The sequence below is a fragment of the Trichinella spiralis genome, assembly GCF_000181795.1.
Source record: "Trichinella spiralis strain ISS 195 chromosome Unknown Scfld4, whole genome shotgun sequence".
Taxonomy (NCBI): Eukaryota; Metazoa; Nematoda; class Enoplea; order Trichinellida; family Trichinellidae; genus Trichinella; species Trichinella spiralis.
In genome coordinates, this window is record NW_003526943.1 from 10,447,255 (window position 1) to 10,471,083 (window position 23,829).

Sequence of the window (23,829 nt, forward strand, 5' to 3'; positions counted from 1 at the left end):
ACTACTGACATAAACGGCATTAATCACAATTACACCATATTTAATTTTTTTAATTGATTGATAATCTTATAACATAGCGACAATTACGTTTTATATATTTTAATTTGCCTTATCTTCATGGAATTTTTGAAAAATAAGCAACTGATGAAATTATTTAGAGATTTTTTTCTAATTATTTAAAATTAGCCGTGCTTTTTCAATAACTACAGTATGACTCTTCTTATGGTTTAAAATGTTCAGCAGAGCAAATTTTGAAAAATCAATTTCTTTATAGTTACTATATTAAATAAATATATATATAACAGAAAAGTATGTTTTTTATGTAAATCACAAGTAGTTTGAGAATTTTTTTTCACATGCGCAAAAAGGAATGGTTAAATATCATCCTGCAGTGCTTGAGTTAGTTTGGAAAATTTCGAAATTTTCAGGTCATTCTAAAATTAAAATTTATTATTCAAATCAGCAATAAAAACTGTTTGAGAATAATTTTCGACATTGAAAAGATATTACCACTGGACAAATGGTTATTACATTCTTTTAGCAAAATTACAATGAAAGTATCTAATATCTTAGTGGTTTGTCCTTACAAAAAAACCTTTTTTATTACAATTTTAACCTAAATTTATTTTATTTTTCTATTATATATTACCTGAATTTTTTAGAAATTGGGCTTGTGATGACCGTGAACTCTTTTTTTAACTCTTTAAAATTTTTTGTGTCAGTGGAACGCAGTCAGTGGTTATGAAAGATGCAGGCAGATACTGCTACTTCTGCGATTTTTTTACCTGTTCAGGTCATTTTACCAAATAACTACCTTCAGGTATGCATTGATGGTTTTTTAAATTAAATCATTTCCTTATTTTTTTAAATATCAAATTTCACTTTGAAATATTATCTATTTAAATATGCTGATGAACTGATGAAACGCGATGCATAAAACAAATTGTTAGCTTTATTAACGAACTCTTTTATTTAAGAAAGTTGTTTTATATTGATATTCTACGAGATTAGCTAGCTGAAGTCAGAATTCAAATAAGTTGAAATACTATGCATTAAATTGAATTTAAAGGAAATAAAATTCTTCTGGCCAAAGTGAATATTAATTTTTCATCTTATAATATTATTGCATTTTGGATCATTTTTTGATGATGAAAAGATTGTAATGCAAGCAAAACTGAACATTAGATTAATTTGAACAGTTTATAAAATTAATTACATTCTTTAGATGTTCTGTGTTAACATTTACTTATATGTATATTTAACGTCGCATTTAATTTTTTAAATAAATTTTCATCATTCAATTTGCAAGATTTTTTTGAGATCTTCAACATTTCAGTATTGAATAGTCACAATACGCATATTGTATACGTACTCCTCAGGAATCTCTTATACTAGCGTTAATTACGTAAAGTTATGCGCATGTAACATTAATTAATTAGACCATATTTTAATAGTATAAAGAGATGAAGAGAATTTTCTTAAAAATAATAAAAATTTGTATACTTACGTATTATAATTGAATGGTATTTAAAGTGGTTGTAGTGAATTTCAATAGCATGTGCTTCAGTAAGATTATTTATTCTTACTGAACGTAAATATTATCATGAATTTACATTTAGAATGTTCTCATTCAAAAATTGAATTACAACTGAACTTTAAATTATAATTTATGTTGCATTTCAAATACAAATGTGAAACATATTTCTATGTTAAACAAATAATTTCTATTTTGCATCTTTTGTAACTTAGCTTTATGAATTAAAGTTTTTAAGTTTTTTATATAATAATTGTAGTAAAGAATTTCGCTTACTGTAAATGAAGATAAACAACTTTTTTGAATTTTAAAAATAAAAGATATATAAATAAGTCATGCTTGTATATTCAGTAATTTGCAAAATATATGCTATGAAAGTATAATTAGTATTTAATGTATGAAGCAAAAGTGGAAATGTTTTCCAGTACATTTATTGAAATGTGTTTAGTATTGATTTCATATGTTGTTGTGCATCGGATTGCAATATCTGTAGTTTGCATTTTTTTTAATCAAGAACATTAAATACTGAAAAGAACATAAATTAGAGTTCACTTGAATGTTATATTTTTGCAAGCAGCTGTATTTGTTCTACAATTAAGATAATTTATTCTAAACTCTCAATATAGCGTTTATTGATAATGTAATGATAAGTTTAAACGATTATTTTGATGCATTTGATCAGAGAATTAAATTGTACAATAAGTGATGAGTTTTTTTTATTTTATTGTATTTTTTTCGTAACTATAAAGAATTTTATAGCTTTGTTTTGCAGACAATTTCAACGGTGGCACCAAATTGGTTTACGGTACATGTTTAATTAGAGAATAGAAGAAAAAACAATTGAACTAATTTTAATTTCTACGAAGTGACTGATTTGACGTTAATTTTCTTTTTTCTAGACCGTTCCATTTAATTGTCCAAGCAATTTACTTTTTTGTATTACTTTTATTTTTCATCGTTGATTTTATCTGATATTTAATATGATCTTTGCACAGGAAAATTGTAATTGCATTTTTTTAAGCTTTTATCATTTTTAAGCGGAAGAAATGAATTTCACTTGTTCATTCAACTTTGACATGATCGACAAGGTGGAAACTCAGTGACAGCTATTACAAGTGCATTAAATATTCTGGCAATCCTGAAGACGCCCACAACTTTGCTCAATGATTCATTGCTACGGTAAATTTGTTTTCTTTTCTTTTTACCTTTTTTCCATATTCTTGATAAATCTTTTTAATTTTTATTTTGAAATTATAAACATACTCAAGAATGATTATTAAACACGATGCATTAATTTTGAATTTATTATAAAAATTTTCTTTTTAATCTACAATTTTTATTGATATATCATTTCATTTTAAGCGTTGTGCAGAATAACGAACTTTATGTGGTGTTGAGAATAGCTGTGATAGAATTTGCTTTTTTCTCAGATTTCTGCATTGAATATTAATAAATTATTGTTTATTGTATTTTTGAAAAGGGGAATTAATTGCTCTTTTTTGCATTGTATTTTATTCAATTAATTAATTTATTCATTTAAGCATGACATGGAGAAATGTTGAAACTGCATGTATGGTTTACTCAAGCAACTTGACATATTCTTTTAAAATATATTAAATAAAGATGTAAATTTATTTTAATAATATCACTATATAACGTTTCATTACTAATATTAGTTTTAAAGTAACCATTTTACAATTAAAATTTAACCAATTACTACAGTTAATAAGTTATATATTAGAAAAAGATATTTTAAATGTTGAAATATAATATTATAAAATTAAAATCAACATAAACATTAATATCGTATTCATGCATTTTTTGAAAATGATGATACATTAAATATTCTGTTAATCAAACTTTATTTTTTTTCTATAAAAATGCATTGAAAAAGACTTATTTTACAATTGAGAATAATAGAATAGTAATATTAGCTTGCAAATTTATGTTCTAAATTTCTAAAGATATTGAATTCACAATGCCAATTGATGCATATTTCAAAAACAAATTGATTATTATAAAACCTTATTGTAATTCTGAGTAACTTACGGAAATTTTGCATGAAATAAGGGTTGTCTTTGTGCTGTGTCTTGCATATTCATATATATATATATGATGCAGCTACTTATAATTTGAAATGCTCTTTTAATTAATATTTACGTTCACGTTTTAATTATATGCTTGTATGTCACAATCTGCTGATGTCAGGAATATGAATCGAAACGAATTACAATTTAAACTTGAAATATTGATAAAAATTAATTTTCTTACTTACACTACTACATTGTTCTTCATATCTATTTCAATAAGGAAAATTTTCACTTGACAAATAATAATTAATTTGCTTTTTTCTGCTTTTACACATTTCTTCTTGCGGATTAAATTCCTTTTTTATAATATCTTTTAGTATTTTTTTTTGAATAAATTAAATTTTAATTCATTAATCACATTATGCTCTGCAATTACTCGACTAAATTTTTCTGTTGTTTTGAAGTGAACAGTTTCGATTGATAAGAATGTTTCATGGCAGAAATTTGAAGAACATACTGGGAAACTTTTTGCACAAGAAGATTAAACAGAACATTTTCACTTTTATTGATCATGGATTTAAAAGTAGATGTAGATTTTTCATATCTATGTTCAGCATTCGTGAATTTTTACTCTCTAAATTCTCAAATTTCATAATTGTTGTTCAAAAAATTTGCCTGCTTTCTTCTTCTTCTTCTTCTTCAAAGAAGTTTGCTGATCCAGCAATGCGAAGTGGGGGCGGATTTTGGCAAGGTGTTGTTTATTCAAACACAACACGTTGTGAACAATGACGAACGTTGGAAGAATTTCACGCCAGGATCAATAATGAACGCAAATTTATTTCAATTTCAGTTTCAATTCATGTAGGTGATTTGTAATTTGAAACATTCCCTATTCAATTTTTTGAAAGATTCACATGACATGGATGTTTCATTTACAAAGAAAAGAAGAGGCAGATTAAGATGACTAGTATTCATTTGTTAAATTAATTTTTTTCAAAATATGTACATTTTCAATTGTAAAGTTGCACGAAATGAAAATTTTATTTGTTCATTTTTTTGTCAAAAATTCTAACACCTGCATTTTGAAGATTACTGTAAGTTGGGTATTCATCAACGTTGAGGTGATTGTTTTTTGAATGAAAATTGTATGGAATAGTTTGATGAAAATGAAACAAATGTGCGGATATATGCGAAACCACCTTCAGGGCAAGGCTGTGAACAGTCCTTGGAAAAAGCCGTATGGCAAGGTCGTGACCCAGACGTAGTTGAGGTCAATTTGAATTCGCCATTGTTTCTCAGTGTGACTAGAGTCCGTCGATCCGGACGTGGATTAGCATTTTGATCAGTGATTGTGAATGTGTAGTTTTGTTCAATGAATTTCATTTCCATTCAAATTGTCAAATCTATTTTCCGTTATATGACAGCTGTTGTGAATGGAATTCAAGTGATTTGCACAATTTGTTGTTGCTCTCGAGTTCGTACTAGTCTGTACCATGGTGATCTTTACGCTTTTCCGTGCCATTTTCCGGCATTTCTTTTTATTGCTGCTGTTGTTCAAATTTTATTTGTCGACTTTTTTTTTCAACCCCCCCCCCCAAATTATTCATCATCATCATCATCATCGTCTCAGACAACATGCCATCTATGCATGCAATGAACGATAAAGGAAAAATATGCTTGGAAGCAGCTTTTTCTTATGCTTCTTCTTTTTGGGTTTGTTTGACCAAAAAGTGAAAATTCTCCCATTCAACAGCCATGTTAAAGGTCAGATTTAGCCGACACCGAAGCTCGTTTCTCTCCTCTCCATCCACTGCTTGGTGCTGGATGATGGGCATTTGGGGGGGGGGGGATATTGACCTTGATTGACTTGCCGTGTTGGGCATATTGTTGTTCGTTCGCCTTGGGTTATTGGGTCAATGCGTCTGGCGGGCGATCGATCGATCGACACTGGCCGATGGTCAGCAGCTGCTTGTTTACTTATAGTTGGAGCCAGGCACTGCCTGACTTGCTCTTATTTGCCCCAGACGGTCAGTGGCTGGACGCGGCCTGGTCATGCGGCAGGTTTGTTTACCAGCTGCGCGGCATCTATTGGCCGCCTCCTTATTATTTATTGAACGCCAAACGCGAAAGCGTTCATTTCAGGCCATTCGGCGATGCTGGTCAGCGGCTCGGTTTTCTCTCTCTCTTCTCTTCTCTTCTCTTCTTTTCTGTTCATTCACATTCACATCCCCCCTTTGCTTGTTCATTTACATCTCTCGTTTTCTCTTGCTTTTCATTTTTTTTTCTCCATTTAATTTTTCTCAGACAATTTTCTCGAGTCCAAATATCGACCAGATCTCTTAAGGTATATTTTGGTGTTTCTCAGCCGACCTGATCCAACTCTCGAATAGCAGCTTTTCTCTGTGCTTGTTCAACTTCATCCGGTGTCTTTCGTTTGCCAAAATATGCAATTTTATTAATTTTTCCCTTTTCATTTCCTTCTTCTATCTACTACATGTCGGTGACGGTTAAACTACGGCTGGCATTTTTTGTGCTGTGCTAGCGGAAGTGGGTTTGCCGGTGCGAGAGGATCAATGCGTTGGCGCGACCGAGTCAACCCGTAGATCCGAACTTGTGTTCAGATTTTTGAGCATCACAAGCTCGTGTCTGGGGTGGACGCTGTCGTTGCCCAGTCAACTTTTCCACTTGCTTCCACCGGATACGGTAAGTAGGAAGTGAAACAAATTGAAAAAGACAACCGTCACCGCATGTTATTGGTACAAATAATTTCGCTTTTTGAAATATTTTTCGAATCGTCCGATTTGTTAATTTTTATAATTCTTTTTCCATCAAATTCGCCCACGATGGCATTAACAATTGGTGCCGGTCGGTGGCATGCTCGAATTTGCAGTTGTTGTGATCAAAGAGTGCCTGCAAATTGATTTGGCTTGTGGTCGGTCGTTTACTACTACTGCTGCGTGCGTTTTCTTTCAATTTTCCCACTGGCACGACCGACGCGTTTTGATGCGCCAGACGCTGCGTGGCGGGTTCGAAAAATCGATTCGCCCGTCTAGAAACGGGCCAATAAACAAAATTTAACAGCCCCAATTGCGCGTGGCTTGTCTGTCTGGCCGTCTGGCTAGCTAGCTAGCTTGTCTGGCTGGCTGGTCTACGTAAACAACGTGCTTCCTAGACAGAACAGGTGAACTTGTGACAAATGATGAACAATGATGCAAAAGATAGCATTTTCAAAAAATGTGTAAACATTCAAAAACACCAATACGTAAAATGTTGTCGAACAAATTGACCACAATTAATATAATATACATTTGTACATAATGTGAAATGGAATTTTATCAACGCTTGACACTACGCTTACGTTTTTCATTCCAATAAATTTTGCATCGGAGATCAAACAAAAAACTAGCTAGTAAAATCAATAATTTGCTTTTTGTAATGTGAGAAATGTTTAACGTGCACCAAGTGAAATGCAGTTGAGGGTGGTTTGTCAATTTTTTGAAAAAAAATTTTATCTTTCAACGTTAACTGAACCGGAAGTTGTTTTTTATTTTTCAATTTTATTAAAATTTTATCCTTTTTTATTCATTTCTCAACAGATGCAAATCACAAGTTTCCTTCCGCAAATGAAAATGATAGAGAAATAAATATTGTTGATAAAAACGATTTATGCACCATTTATTATTGTATGAAAAACTGAAAATCTTATAATTAAAAGTATTAATTAAATTTTTTTTACATTATAAACTTAAAATGAGACATTTTTCAATAGAATGTGCTTTTTTATTAATTTATCGAAAGTAGTCTGAATATTTTTCGTACAATATTGAATGAGCATACTGTAAGTTTTAGAAATCATGTACGTTTTCCAATTTGCAAAATTATTATTATTAAGTACAGTACTTTGCACATTTAGTTCGAAATTATCGATTGTAATATAATTTTTGAATTTAATTAAGAAAAAAAATGTTACATTAAATTGAATTTGTAAAGATTTTCTAGTTGAATGCTTTTTGATTTTTGTTTGAAAAAAATAAGCTTTGATTGATCAGATTTTCAGAAATTTTATCTTCAACAGTCAAGTGGGAGGAATGGAATGGATGACATTTATTGAAAAAAATAAAATAATGAAATAAAGAAAAGAAAAGAAAAATTTATTTTTCAGCTTGTTGTGTCATTTGGAATATAGTTGAACAAATTTTTAAATATTTGCATGTTTGAAATATTTTGAAATGTCAAAATTGTCATTTTTCAATGTTTTCAATGTTCAATTCAAATTTTCAATTTAAAATAATAATAATTTCTATTACCAAGCTGTTAAAATATGAAAAATTCTACAAACAGAAAAAAGGTTGGGGGTGGAAGCTGTGTTAGTAGTGAATAAATAATTTTTGGTTTTTATTATAGTCAAGAAAATGGATGAGTGAAAAGAATAGAATAGAATAGAATAAAATAAAATTTAGAAAAGCAATAAAGTATAGTATTATTTCGTTCGAAATGTCCCACACAAACACACACAAGGGGTTATTTATTGCATTAATTTTTCATAAATTTAAATTGTCACACAGAGCAGCAGACAGTGGAAAAATTTGTTTGTCATCCAACGCTGTTGCAACAACGGTTTTTTGTTAATGATTGGGAAATTTGCAAAGGGTTTTAAAATTTAAATAAATTTCAATGGCGCGTCGTGTTTTTTTTGGTAAATATTTTTACTCCCCCTATTCATCACTGCGTACGTATGAACGAGTGTAAAAGTTTTGAGAAGAAGAAAGAAGGAAGTTGTCTTTATCACTTTGACAAAACAAATAAATAGAAAATGCGGAAGAGATGGAGAAAAGATTTTTTTCTTCCTTCCTTCCGTGTGCGTTTTTTGATTCATTTAATTGAATGATCACATTTCTTCTTTCTTCCGCTACAGCTGCCATTCAATATGCAACAAATTATTCTCATTATGTACATCTAAATCTACAATTCTGTTTGTTCTTTTTGTATTTGTATACAAAAAATCTAAACTATAATTTATGTTTATTAATCATTATTTTATTTGTCGATAAATTTGTATAAAAATGAGATTTTTCTTCAGAGAAGTATATAAATGGTTAGAATGAAGAGAGGCTTGAAGATGTTCAAGTGTAAGAGGAATTTCATCGGTAATCTATCTATCATTGACGGCAGATAAAAATCACCAACAAACTTGAAGAGTAATAAATACTTGAAGAAAAATGAACATTTTGCATGTAATGCTGTAAAGGTAATAATAATACACCTATAGTACTGATGATGTAATAATAATAATAATTATTATTATTAGGGGTAATAGTAATAGTAGTAGTATTTAGTAACGGTGATGATGATGATGGTGGTGGTGGTGATGTTGGTAGAAAAGTGTACACAGAAAGCCGCTTTTACGGTCAGACGTCACGCAAGCGTCTGTCGGGTTCAATAAGCTATTTAAACAAAACTGCCTGACGAGCTGTGTAAAACGTCAAGCAGCTTCAGTATAAATAAAAAGAAGTGATTATAGAAATTTCGATTCGTCGCCGTCGCCATGGGCGGATGCGGTCTGCTGGCGTCCAAAGTTTCCACTTTTAATCAGACATATCTGAACACAAGTAAGAAGAAGAAGAAAAAGATGCTTGGTTATTATTATTTTTTTTTTAATAATATTGCATTGATGAAAGCTTCACAGTGTGAAAAACTTGGAAACTGAAAAGAATAAGAAGAAATTATGGAAAAGACGAAATTCAAATTCATCACTTCTACTGATTATTTTATTGTTATGGTTGTTGGTATTTTTTTTGTTCTTTTCCTGAATCATCATTTTTGAGAAAAGCAAAAAAAAGTAAGTGTAGAAATAATAAGAAAAATCAAGTATTAAAATTTGAAAAAATAACACAAAAAAGAAGACAGACAGAATTTTTGCAGACGTAATTACCGGACGTCTGTAGAATTTGAAGAACGAACCTTGAAGGAAGTACTTGAGAAAAAAATATCCACATATATACATATGTGTATTCTTTGCAAAGACATGATGCCAAGTTCACACAAATCGAATTTAAAAAGCGGAAGCGTAATTCTCGCTTAACGGTTGGCTTATTTTTCCACAAATGATTTATCAGACCGTGTGCACGACTAAGTGATTTGCGTTCCAGACATCGCATATGTTGTCTACGTTTGCACGTTCACATGACATTGCTATATATATATATATATATATATATATATATATATATATATCTGACTGAGTGTGTATGGGTATGTCTATCTGTCTTCTTGACCGTTGCGTATATACTTATACATCCGTCTGAAGTCATGGTAAGTGTTATTTTGGTTGCTTTTTTCCCATTTGAAACAGATTTCAAAAAATTGAAATTAGCAACATAATTAGCAATCACAACTGTTGTATGTATGATTTAAAACTTTTTCATGACACTGAAATTTGATTCATTTCTTAATCAATACGATGGTGTTATTTCATCTTTTATGCAAATGAAAAGTTAAAATTAAAATCAAAGCAAAATTGAAAAATTTGAAAAAATAAGCAAGTGAAAGAATCCGGTTAGAAAAAAGTGTAAAATTATAGATCAGAAGTAGCGGCTAAATAGAAAAAAGGGGCAGAATTTGTTTTTTGAATAGAATGCGGAAGTAAATTTCTACAGTATGATTCAATTCTTTTTTTTTTTTTGAAATTCCATTTTGATATTTTATTTCAATTAAGAAAACAGTTTATTTGATCTTTTCAACGAAGATAAAAGGCAATTGTTGTTGTTGTTGTTATTTTTGTTTTAAATTTAATTTTTTATAATAATAATAATAATAGTATTGTTGTTGTTTTATATTGATGAGGAAATTGAAAATTTGTTTTACAATTTTGAAAGAATTTCAACTTGAACAGAGTTAGAAGAAAAAGAAAAAAAATCGTCCTGTCTCGTTTCACCTCATTGATTTGCGTATTCATCATTATCATCATCATCATCAGCGTTGCCGTCGACGTCGTCGCTTGCCCTTGACATCATCCAAAAGGCGGAAGTAAGTCTGTCATCGGTGGATGAGAGTGTGTTTGTTTATTTTTTTTATGAAAATAACATTTTACGTAATATTTTTTGTCAAAAAATTAAAATATTTTTTAAAATATTCTTTCAGTGATTTATATATTTGAAGAAGAAAAAAAATATTTGGTAATTTTCTATTTTTTTTCTTTTGTAAATATTCCCATCGATATACAATTATTAGAACGGTTGATTGGAGGTGGTATTAATTAATGAGGCCTCTTCTGAGGGGTAGTTGACTTGCAGGTTCCATTCTACAACTGGCACGACCATGTCAATTAATTTATACAACCAATTCACGAAAGACCTTGATTGGGGAGTTGAAAAAAAAACGTTTAATTTAATTGTAAATTAACCTTCTTCTTTTTTCCCTAGTTTTGAAGCTTTATAATTGTCAATTTCCTTTTTGCTTCCTTTTGTTGTTGTGAAAAATAATGAATAGATTGCGTATTGTACAAATTTCAAACTGTAAACCGTAAAATGTTATTGATGTATTATTTTTCTTAATTTCATAAAATAGGGCTTAAATTTTAAAATGAAAAATAAAAAAGATGACGTTGTCTAATTTTGTATTTTTTACATGACCTAGTTTGTGAAAATTGAAATTGTTCGGCTATGATGTTGCAAAATGTGTTACTTAACGGTTCAATTGGTTTCGACGTTGTTTGAATTCGAAAGCAAAAAATTTTTCGTGCCACATCACGAAAAATAAAACAAACTCACAGATTTGTTCGTAATATGAAATATTTTAATTTTTTTTATTAATAATTGTGAAAATTGTTTTTTTTTGACATTGTTAGAAAAAGATTTTTTTTACCATAAAATGAATAATAAGATTGATTGATTGGTCAGTTTTGAAAAGGTGAAGAAAGATGGATGGATAGATCTACAGTAGAATGTAAATTGAAAACAACCCGGAAGCTTTTTGTTTATAAAAATTATATTATCTATCATTCAGTGCAGTGTTGAAATGCATCTTATGTGATGGGCGTTTTCGACTATTTTGATGTTGATTTTTCTTGTTATTATTGTTGTGTACATATTTATGCATAAAGTGGTGAAACTGTACGTTTATTTATTCTTGAATTCCATTGATTTCATTTTGATATTTCAGATGTGTAGTATTTTATTGTTGTTTTTGAAATCATTTATAATAATAATAATCGATGAATTATTTTATTGAAAAGGTAAGAAATGATAAAATATTTCTTATTTTTAATTACTGATTTCAAATTTCACGTTTTATTATAAGTAGTCGAGTATGAATTTTCTGTAATTCATACAATGATATACGTTGCTTTACTTGTACGTGTATGTGTGTGTCTGTCTGTGTGTGTGGTCGTTTGTACAGTCATCAATAATTGCCATTGGATAGTGGAAATCAATCAAAAAGTAACATAAGTTCTATATATTATGCGGTACTTTTTCATCTTTGCTCAATTTGCATTCTTCTACGACGTGCTTTCATGTAAAAAATGACCAATGAATTCTTTTTCCAGTGATGATGAATCAGCTATTTTTTTTGTTTGAAAATTTATTTTTTAAATTGTCTGCTTTGTCAATAATAGAACCAACTTTTGAACTTCCTTTTTTTTTCTTACTGAAATTGAACTGGAAATCTTTATTTTTTGAAATTGATTTTTAACCAGATTCTAATTTTGAGAAATGTAAAAATAAATGAATTATCCATAATTTTTTCTTTAATTAAAAAAAATTGAAAAGTATAATATTTAATTTTATTTCGATTACAATCATTGATTAGAAATCAATTTAAAAAAATTTTTTGTACTATTACACTACTGTTATGAAAATTGGTCACCTTTTGTGTGTGCAGTGTAGTGTAGTGTAATAAGATATATCGCTGACAAGGAAGGAAGAAAAAAAATATATATATATTTCAATGCTATTATATGATGAAGGAAAAAATTAGAATCAGTTTTATGTACATGAAAAGTGACTGGCACGCTTTGACACGTAAGCGATAATGATATCATCGAAAAAATTTATCTTTTGTTCTTTTTATTTCATTCCACTTCCGCAAACGTTTTATTATTATTATTATTATGATCAGCATTAACATTTGTTAGATATATTGATCTGATAAGAATATAATATATGGAAAAATAATAATTGTGTTTTTCGTTACTACTGTTATTATTTTTATTTTTAAATTTATACATTTCCCTGTTCACTTTCAGTGCTTTTTTTCCGTTACATCTTGTATATAAATATATTAATTTTTGTTCCCTAATATTTTCTTTTTTTCATCAGATATTCTTTTATTACTATTCGAGTGCTGGAAAGCAGATTTATCTAAACAGTGGCAAAGTAGCAATTTTATATTTTTAAATAACTAACGATCTGTGAGAATATAGTGTGCGTGTGTGTGATGTTGCTTTTTTTTCATTTCCCACTTTACATATATTTATTTTATTTGGTCGATAATATCCACTTTAAGAAACCTTAACGGTAGTAAATAACGAAAATTACACATTTTCCTTGTCATTGAAATCAATAATATAATACAAAGAATTATTTAAATTTTAGTTCAAAAAGAAAACAATAGAAAGGTAACTATTATTCAATTTTACCATCTGTTACAATTGTTGTTGTTGCTGATAAACGGAAAAAAATTCATAAAATCTGTGGTCGTTGCTTGGAAACGGTATATATATATATATATATATATATATATATTTTTTTTGGTGTTATTGTTTTATATATTTTGATAGTTGAAGAGAAGAAAAGAAAAAGGAATGAATATTTATTACTTCATCAATAGCAGTATCGCAGATCAGTGTTCTCATAAATTTCTACAGTGATGCTATTGTGAATATGATGGTAAAAAGAAAATTTCCATTCCTTCTTCTATTCATCCATTGTCTTCCACTTGTATTTATTTAAATTTCACGGCGTCAGTTGTTTACCAGACTGTCTAGTGTTGTCGTCAGACAATGTTCTAGCTAACATTAAGCTTCAAATCTGTTTTTTTAATGTTTTTCACTAACTTGAATTATGAATTATCATACAAATTGAAATTCATTTTATTTTTTCAAGATAATAAGGAAAAATGGAGAATTTATGTTGTTCTCTTTTTGAGACATGAATGAGTTTTGCATTCCAGTGTTGTTGGGGCGTTGGCGTTTGTTTTTTTTTTACCGCATGATTGTGTTGTATTTTATTATAAAAACCTTCGGTCGTTGAAGTTGAGACGGTGCGCAACATTTTGCAGACAGACAGTTCAGAAATTTCCAGACACAAAGCCACTCTCAGACAGCAATAAAAGCAAGCATCTATATAACTATGCAGACAGAGACGTTGTTGAAAATAAAGCAGAAGAGCACATAGAAGAAGAAAATTTATATAAATACTATTTCATCATCATCATCATCATCATCGTTGCTGTTGCTGAAGTTGCTGTTGCTGCTGCTACTGCTCTATGCAATCTTTCCAGTTTGCTGTTTTATTTTTCTATTTTAGTAAGTTTTCAAGTATTATATATATATATATAAACTGTTATATGAATAGTAGGGAGAAAGGCACATTTTTCATCCAAATTTATACAACTATTTTGTTAAACCTTTATTTAAATGTATCGTTCACAAGTCACTTGTGACGTCGATATATAATAATATTCAGTTTTGCAAACAAAAATTGTCTGTCTATCGTGTAATATATAGCATATACTAGCTCTGACTGACTGAAGGAACGAGAGAATAGTTTTTCCTCATTTTTTAAGCAACCAACCAGCGTCTACATTCGCTCTCCCTCTCGGTTTGGCTAAATATAGTCGAAATGGGAATGGGCGGTTCGTAGTGGCCATTTCGTCCAATCAAAACGCTTCGACAAAACAGCCAGTCGAACGAACATTCGGCCAAAAAAAATTTGAATAGTAAAAAACGTTTTGACGTAGCCATTAGCAGGATGCAGTTGGTGTATTCTATTCGTGCTTTTCGTTGCTCTTGCTCTCTCGCTCTCTCTTTCAGTCAGTCAGTCAGTCAGTCAGTCATTCACCATGTCGTTCGTTCGGTTGTGCGCTGTGCGTTCAGTTCTGTCCAATCAGTCAGTCTATACAACTGACTCTACGTTGATGCTACTACGGCTAGATTGGAAGAACAAGAGGAACAAATTTTCCCCAAGCGCAGATGTTTCTACACATATCTGTATATTGAAGAATGATTAATTATTATTTTCAGACAGTGGTTGATTGGTAGGTATAATTTATAATTTTTATAAATTAATTTTTCATTCATTTCAGAGTCTGTTCTGTTCTGTTCTGAATTCATCGTTCACTATATAAAGCCGTCTGTCTATTCGAATGCCATCAGCAGTAGCCATCAGTTGTGTGTATTGTTTTTTTTTTCTTATTCGTTGAAGCGTCGTTCTGTCTGAGGTAGTAGGTTGTATAGTTGAGTTGAACAAAGCAACAGGCTTCCCAATTGTTGCTTTTACAACTAATACAGCCTGCTAGCTTAGACAGCGCCACGCAAATTTCTACAAACTACTACTACTACTGCTACTGCTATTACTACGCCTGTCCAATAAATTGAACAACGACAAAACAGACAGACAGACAGACGGACGGAAAATATTTCGAAATATATTCAACTTTAACCACGTTGAAAAATAAATAAAATATAAAAATAGGTAAGAAAAGAAAAGAAAAAATTTTAATAATTTAATTTTTATCGTGTCAAATAATACTTGACCAAAAGAAAAAGAAAAAAAAGCGAGACGCCGCCAAATGCCATCACCGACGCAAACGTTGCCACATAATGTGCTACCGATGAATCATTTATTGGTAAACCAGACAGCCAGCCAGTCAGTCAGTCGTGTGTCTGTCTGTCTGGTTTCATTGAAAATGAAATGGGGCGTACGTCGTAGACATAGATAGTAGTAGTAATAGTAGTGGGTAGGTAGGCATGTGTTGGTGGTGGTGGTGGTGGTGGTGTTGGTGGTGTGTGTGTGTGTGTGGTTATTGTCGTTAGTTGAAAAGGAAATGATAATGGATTTTTTTTAAAGAAAAAATAAATCTCATTTATTTTAAATTTTATATAAAAAATTGTTTTAGAAACAAGAAAAAGGTTTATATAAGAAGAAGCATGTTCAAAAGTAGTGGTAGTAGTAGCAGGTGTTGTTGTATGGTAGTAGGAATGTAATAATAGTATGGCAAATCAGTCAATTAGCTGGCTGGCTAGCCAGACAGACAGACAACCGCGCCCATGGTTGAAAAGAAAAGTAATAGCATCATCGTCGAGTAGTAATAGAGAAGCAGAGAAAACGCAGTCGTGTCACCGACGTCAATTGCAGACGTTGATTATGCGCGTTGGTGTTTTTATTATAGTCTGTTGAAAAAAAAATTTTTCTTTTTCCTTATTTTCCAATATTTAAACGAAAACGATTTATTATATAATATTCAAAATGAATATATATAATAATTGAATATGATGTGCTATATTAAAGGGGGAAAAAATCTACTTGCAAAGACAGACACAGTAGAGAATAATAATAGTAATACATTTATTTTAATAGTGCTGCTGCTGCTGCACAAGAGGAGTTGGGGCAAGAAAGGATCACTTCCGTGCCGACGGCAAACTCTGATTGGCCAACGGAACAGCCGGCAGTCAGTCAGCTGACTAGACGCGACGGCATTGACGTCGTCGAATCGAGACGGTTCATTCGTTTCAGTTGGCACATTTGAACGCATAACGCGAGGTGGTGTGGTATTTTCTCTTTCTCTCTCTCTCTCTCTCTCTTTCTCTGTTTATCGATACGTCTGTCTTTCTTTATTATTCATTTAAAATTAACTTTTTATTTAATATATTTTTGATGTTGTTATATTCAATTTCTGTTTTTACATAGTGAAGCTTTTATTCTTCATTTGCATATTTTAATATATATACATTATAGAGGGATAAATGGAAAATGTATAATTTGGAATAAATAAAATATGCATATAGTAGTTAGTAGTAGTAGTAAGAGCAACGATGATTGTCTTTGGGCTAATTTTCTTGTCCAAAAGTTGTACTTTTGCCGACCGACCGACCGACCGACCGGTAAATATAAGACTTGACTAAAAATCATTGATAAATTGACGCGCATTGCCTTTTGCAGGCAGGCATCATTTGTCATTTTATTTTCAGACGGCCACTACTACTACTGCTACTACTACTACTACTACTACTACTACTATTACTGCTGCTATTACTACTATTATTACTATTATTATTTTTATTATTGGTGACGTGGACTTCTTTTTGCAACCAACTTCCGCCTTTTGCGAAGAAAATCTAGTAATAGTTAGTCATCACCATCATCATCATCATTATTATAATTATAGTCAGTCAGTACTGTTGTTGTTGTTGTTGTCTGCTGTGCGCGCCAAGTCGGTGGTTTTTATACTGTTTTGTTTGTTTGTTTGTTTATAATTTTTGTTTTTAGCCGAAAACAAACGAACCACAAGAGAGAGAAAAGAAGAATATGTGATGAAAATATTCTTCACTTACGTCGTTCACCTGTTCCCTGAGACCCAAACTTGTGAAAGTGTTTCAATGTCTCATAGGTTTGGGGTTCAGGAGCTGGTGCCGATTGCATTCAACACTGCAGACTTTCATATTTTTTTTTCGTTGCTTTGTAAGTTTGTTTGTTTGTTTGTTTGTGTTGAATTTTTATTTTAAATTCATTTCACCCGTATGCGGGCGTGGTGTGGTGGTTTGTTTCTGCTTCACACAACTGATGTGGCATGTTGTGTTGTGATGAGCAGCTTGCGGCAAGGTTATGTGCCCTACGTGTTATTCAAATGTCCATGTATAACACGTGCGCGCACGTCAAAACAGAGAATAAAGTGCGTTTGGAAAATTAAATGCATGCCTATCGGTCGGTCGGTTGGTTGGTTGGTTGATGATGATGATGATGAAAAATCGAACACAGCCTTTCGACGTATGTTGTGTGGAAAATATTTTTATTCCTTCTGTTTCTTTCTTTCTTCAACGTATCTTTTAAAAATGCAATTTCAATCAACGTCATCGATATCCAATTGAATTCAAATCGCCCCCGCCCACGCGCAAAAAACTGACCAACCTGTGATGATGGTCAACTTTTCGTTGATTGGTTGATTTATATCAATTTGAAAAAAATTAAGAAGAAAAGTAGTGTGTGTACATCATCAGAGAAGAAAGAAAATCAAAAATACACACACGCACGCACGGATTCTTTAATTTCTCCACTCGAAACTATTCAATCAATTATAATATATGTTCTTCAATTGTCGTCTAGCCTATATGAGAGAACCCGCCCGACCGACCGGCTGGCCGCCTGTCTGTCTGTCTGTCTGTCTCAACGTCTGGAAACAAAGTGGTTCAACAAATTGTGTTGTCAACGTTTGCTCTTCTCTGGCATATGATTTCCTTTTTCTTTTCACAATTTGAATTTCAATCTCTTCTGCTTATTACAATTTCATTAACGCCGCAATTTGTGATAATTTTTTTGCATACATTAAAAAAATGGAAGACTGAAAATTTGAAAAATTCGTTGCTCCTATTATTATTATTATTGCAAATATTATTATCCATTCTTGAAAAACAAATTCAATTGAAAAAAACAATTATTTCTTGAAAGATAAAATTGTTTTATAACAACATAAAAAGCAGCACCCCCACCCACAAAAAAATTCTCTGTTCGTGATGAAAAAAACGAAATCACTGATCTTGTTCAAGCGCATGTGAATCCATCCATCCGCCCATCTGTCTCAGTTTACCTTAATTTTGCACATCATAAATATGTACATATTTATCTGACTGATTACGTCATAACAGAATTACTACAGTTCAAGAGATATTAATTTTATAGAAAAAAAATTCTGTAATTTTTCTTCTTCATCAAACCTCTTCTACCTTAGCTGGATCAATAATTTTCAATGTTGAACTAGTTGGATACTTTTGTTTTTATTATTATTGATTGCAATAAATTATTAAAAAAGTTGAGAACTTTAAAAAAATTTTTTTTATTCCTTCACGATATTGTTCCCTTTATTGACACAACTTACCGTATAAATAATTGTCAAGTATTATTAACAGTTGATATTTAATCAAAGAAGAAAAAAAAGTTTTGATATGTTCAATTTATTTATTTATCCATAATATTATCTCTGTTGTTTTAAATTTTATTATTTTGAAAATTGAATATATTATTTTTTCTGATGATAATTTTATCAAGTAACAATTGAAAGAAAAAGAGCAGTTATTTTCTTTTCCAACAGCAACGAGTTTGCAGTGAGCATTTTTGTTCTTGGTCGCAGTTTGCAGAAACAACAACAACAGCCCGAGAAAAGAAAATCCATTTTCACCAAACCCTGAGAAGAAGCCCTGAGAGAAAAGAAAAGTCTTCTCCATCGGTGATCGTTTTTTTTCCTCTTCAACAGAAGAATTCTGTTCATATAAATAAAATTAATAATCAAATTATTCAACTGCTCTTTTTTTGTTTTTTCAAGCATTTGTTTGTTTATTCGGTCAAGTGAGAAATATGAATATCAAGAAATATTCTTTTGTCGTTTAAAAGTAAAATTAGAACAAACAGAGGGGGAGAGGGGGAAGGGGAATTTGTAGAAATGGCGCAAGTGGCGAGAGAGAGAGAGAGAAAAGAAAATGGTCGATCAGAGAGCGTGTTTCTCACTCCATTATTTCAGTCTGTCGCGGCAATCTTCTTTTACACCAAATAACATGCTTTCAACAGCTGCAGAACGTCAATAATCGACTGTTTGCCCGGAATGTGCAGACGTCGAGTCTAGACAACTTTCACTGCTGCGTCTGCCTTTCACTTCTCCCCCTTTGCACCCCCACCCCGTCACCCCATCCCTCCCCCCAGCGCAACTCTTTCCAAAGAAAAGCATTTATTTTTCAATTTTATATTTAGCACGCATATATATATATATACATATAGCGGCTCGCCATTTTGAAAAAGAAAATTACCCAACACTGCTCTAAATTCTAACCATTGCAATGATTGCTTTGGAATTTCATACTTCTTTTCCGACTGACCATACGTATAATTAATTAATTTATTTATTTATTTTGCATAATTATTTTTTTGTTAAGAATCAACTTATTTGTTTGGGTGCATACAGTACAGTATTGAGGAAGAAAAAAAACGTGCATTTGGTAAAACAAAAAATGACAATACTCTGCAATAAAATCAACTTGTCAATGTAACAAATGTGATAAAAGAAAAAGACGGCGCAAGTTTGCGTTTTATTCTCAACGGCATTAATTATTAAAATCATACTGAAAAAATTGCATTTCACTTTTTCAGTCGAACAAAATTAAAATCGCTTCATCGGTCGCAATGTTAACTTTTGCATTAAAAATACATTATTATTATTATTATTATTATTAGAAAAACAATCATAACACAATTTACTGAAAATCCAATTTTTCAAAAAATTAATAATATGGTAAAATTATTTTTTAAAATTCATGTTCTTCATTTATTGAAAATATATAAAAATCAAAACAAATATATTCAAATGATATTCGTTTAACAACAAATGATAAATTTATAAAATTGTCGCAAAGTATTATTATGTGCAATTTATGTATCAAATAATGTAAATATTAAACGCAACCGGCATGAAAAGGTCACCTTGTTTATTAAGTTAAATAAATATATTCTGCTGAAAATACCACAAATTCGAGAGAAAACTTCGAAACAGATGTGGATTTGTGATGCGGAATCAAAATCATTCAAAATTTGATGCATTCACACGCAGAGATTTTCATTATCTAGAAACTTTATGAAAGCAAATTTATTTAAATTCATTTCTTTTGCTCAAGCAAAATTAATTAAGTAAAAAACCATCGGCACTACAAAGTAGCTAAATGTCGGTTTCTTATTCCAAGTGTCGTTCGAATTTAACATAGCTGGCTGAGTCCAACAAGCTGTGCATCATGTAGCTAAATTATCACAGCTTCAATACGGAATATAATTAATTTGAATATAGAAATTACCCTATTTCACGATTTTCGTCACTGTCGGCATTTGCAGTCCACAAGCATACTTTGTGACCTTTCGAACGAACGTTGACTGCAACACCACAAATTTCTGCACCCAAACCGCTGAATTGTTCACCAAGTACAGCCATCACTAAATCTAACCAACATTCATCTAAAACTCTCCCTTCTTCTGAGCGATCAATACGAATTATCCATCGACCACCATTTTTATTACGAGGGTCTTCCCACATCGGACGCACCCCTTCTTTGAAATAGTAAAAATCACTATTGTTTGGAAGAGAGCTGGCCTTCTGTATAAAATTGTACAGACTAAAATGATCAAAGTTAATAATATTCTTATTACAATTATACAAAAAAGAAAAATATACGCCCAAAAGTCTTCTACTGTATTGAATGATGCAACTTCCTTCAAACGGTCTTCCCAACTTATTTTACGATCATTTGTGAGGTACCACAGTACCCAAGTATGCTGCAGAGGATGTTTCACCATGTCTGTCAAAGAAAAGTTGTAAAGACTTTCAATGCCACTCTCCTCTTCTTCGAAGCCATTTTCCGAATTTGTAAAACGCTCATCGTACAACTAAATTTCAATTTTTCAATTATAAAACTGCTTAAATCTTCACAACAATCAATGCAAATTCATTTCTTATTTAAAAAATTATAAACTATCAAAAAAATATGCAAATACAGACGTATCAACGAGGGGTATTTCAATTTTCACAAATTAATTGACAATTATTATCATTATTATGAATGCTGCTTTATTAACAATTTTCACTTTACTTATTCAGTGTTTAATGTCAGTTTGAAATTTTAAATGCTATGCTTTTTCGTCGTAAAGTTCAGAAATCAATTAATGGAATAAAGCCAATCAAAGTGAAATACTTAAAATGAAAAATCTTATTTCTGTTAGTTAAAACATCTAAAAATAAAAAATACAGTTTCCATGACAAAAGAAAACAAAGCACTGACTCCACTACCTCATCAATGTAATACATAAGGTTCTGCAATAAAAATAACTGATATTTGATTCGTCTTTTCAAAGTATAAATGATCAAACTCACCAATATATATATATAATTATTAAATACAAAATTAACACTTTAATAAAATATTTCATATACTTTCATATTATCTTACTGCTTATTATTGTTCATTATTATTATTACTATTACATGAGCATCGTGCTGTCTATTCTATTATATACTACTTATTAATTTTATTAACTGCTCACTTTCACAAAATTTTTTTTTAATTAAAAATAAAACAATACTTGAAAATGTTTAAAAACAGTTCAAAATAAACTGTTTGTTTTCTAAATCTGTATAAAAAATACTGCTTAAACGAGCAAAAGGTAAATTATAATGTTTTACCTGGTCTAAAAAATATTCAGGGTCGGAAACAGATTCCAAACTATCATCAGAGGAATGCACAATTTCCATCACCAGGAAAATAGATAAAACAAATTTTTCTTCTTTCCTAGATAAAAAATAAGAAAAACAATCAACATCACATTATCATATAACTGCTATGCATGAGCTACAAGTGCATGAAATCTAAGTAAAACCCATATGAGTTACCATGAATACAAAAACAGTGAATCGAATACTAATAGTCATAATAAAACAATTTAAATAATGAAAAACGCGACTAAACACAAATAAGAAAAAGCGTGACAGTACAGTTTTCAAATAAAAGGAACAACTTAAAGTAAACAACTTGAAATAGACCAAGGAAGTCATGTGACTCTTATCTCTCGTATATATAAAGAAATAATGCTATATTATAAAAATATAAATAATGCTTATTAATACATGTTAAGTAAAACGCATAAACTTTCCTTGAAAAAAGGCATAAAAGAAATACAGAGAAAGTAAAAGCTGAATATAATGTGGTTTTGCCATACTGTATTTTGATTTTCAAGTTCAACTACATAACTTCATAGCATGCAATTTTTGAAGTTTAAAATTTTTTAAACTTTAAATCTTTTATGTCTGATTGGTTAAAATTTCAAAGTATTTTACTTTACTTTGATCCTTGATCATCATTTATTCCTCATCCTTTTATTACTTACGCGAAAATTAAACTTCAAAAACACATGCAAGTAAAACAAAATATTTTTATAAAATTTTTGCATAAAGATTTTACCTAAATTTAACTTGTATAAAATAGAAATACTTTCTCAAAATAATTATTCGGAAGTAAATTTATGCAAAATCAATATAGCGGTTAAAATTACAAAGTGTATGTACTGCTTATCAGAACATTTGTCTTTAAAATTACGTGGCTAAAATTTAAATCAGTGCAAAAAATACATGCAGTTTTATTTCGAAAAGTATATTTTATTTATTCTAGCTTAATTTGGGTGAAATTTCATTCTAAAAATGTTTGTCATTCTTAGCCTTTTTATCAACAGTTCATATACAAGTTTGCATATTAAATATGTATTTCAGTGCTTCTCGTTCTATAATAGATCTTTTTGTATGACAAACTTTACGTCTATAATGTATGTCGTGGGGGTAGATTCAGGCATACTCTGCTAGCTGACCAGGATTGTCTCTCGTTTGCTCAATTTTCGCATCAATCTTTCTCATAGTATTACCAGAGAACAGAAGCTTTATGAAGCAAGTACACGACAAGAGCATCATTCACAAAGCATGCTCTAGCCACGTACTTCCCTGTCCCACTTCTGGGAAACTTGATGGATTTACTAAAAAGATTTACTTCGAAAACAAAGGATTTTAAGACATAATGTGTAATAGTGAAAATTTCATTTAATAGTAAATAGAAAACTTTAGCATAACTTCTGCTTTTGCGTTAACAAAAATTAGTTACACATTCCAAAGTAAATATACTTAAGCCCCACGTTTAACTTCTTTACATTTGCTCAATCTTTATGTATATATTTTCAAGCAAAAAATTAAAAGAGATGTTTTACATTATATAACAATACGTAGCAATCTTTCAGGTTTCTTTGCAGTTTAATTGAAGGCATACAGCTTTAAAAATAATGCTAATACATAATAAAACAATACATTATCAACAGCTAAAACTGATCAGCTTAAATTTGGAATGAAAACTATTGAATGCTAGCACTGAAATATTTTTTCTAATTTTTGTTTGGCTGTTCTCTTCAAATTTTTCTTGTTTGCAATCAAAGTAAAATTTCATTTTTATCTTCACAAAATTTTTTTCTCCCTCTTTGATCAGTG

The 23,829-nt window shown here is 30.4% G+C and overlaps 5 protein-coding genes across 5 annotated transcripts; 4 read left to right on the forward strand and 1 right to left on the reverse strand.

Annotated features, from left to right (window-relative positions):
• The first annotated feature begins 748 nt into the window (after positions 1–748).
• Positions 749–4,906, forward strand: Tsp_06309 (hypothetical protein). The gene is made up of 6 exons (XM_003378331.1): positions 749–820; positions 2,307–2,345; positions 2,679–2,713; positions 3,076–3,109; positions 4,270–4,320; positions 4,721–4,906. Exons 1-6 carry the CDS (start codon positions 749–751, stop codon positions 4,904–4,906), a joined length of 417 nt encoding a protein of 138 aa, XP_003378379.1.
• Positions 4,907–14,625: 9,719 nt separating this feature from the next.
• On the forward strand, positions 14,626–15,081 carry Tsp_06308 (hypothetical protein). Its single transcript, XM_003378332.1, has 4 exons — positions 14,626–14,773; positions 14,807–14,812; positions 14,869–14,962; positions 14,988–15,081. The coding sequence occupies exons 1-4, from the start codon at positions 14,626–14,628 to the stop codon at positions 15,079–15,081; spliced, it is 342 nt and encodes a 113-aa protein (XP_003378380.1).
• Positions 15,082–15,354: 273 nt separating this feature from the next.
• Tsp_06307 (zygotic gap protein knirps) lies at positions 15,355–16,311 on the forward strand. The gene is made up of 2 exons (XM_003378333.1): positions 15,355–15,431; positions 16,143–16,311. Exons 1-2 carry the CDS (start codon positions 15,355–15,357, stop codon positions 16,309–16,311), a joined length of 246 nt encoding a protein of 81 aa, XP_003378381.1.
• Positions 16,312–17,302: 991 nt separating this feature from the next.
• Tsp_06306 (hypothetical protein) lies at positions 17,303–17,650 on the forward strand. The gene has a single exon (XM_003378334.1). It carries the CDS (start codon positions 17,303–17,305, stop codon positions 17,648–17,650), a length of 348 nt encoding a protein of 115 aa, XP_003378382.1.
• Positions 17,651–20,493: 2,843 nt separating this feature from the next.
• Positions 20,494–22,101, reverse strand: Tsp_06305 (eukaryotic translation initiation factor 4E). Its single transcript, XM_003378335.1, has 4 exons — positions 21,991–22,101; positions 20,986–21,197; positions 20,612–20,926; positions 20,494–20,557 (listed from the first exon to the last, which is right to left on the reverse strand). The coding sequence occupies exons 1-4, from the start codon at positions 22,057–22,059 to the stop codon at positions 20,494–20,496; spliced, it is 660 nt and encodes a 219-aa protein (XP_003378383.1). The 5' UTR covers positions 22,060–22,101.
• Between the last annotated feature and the right edge of the window lie 1,728 nt (positions 22,102–23,829).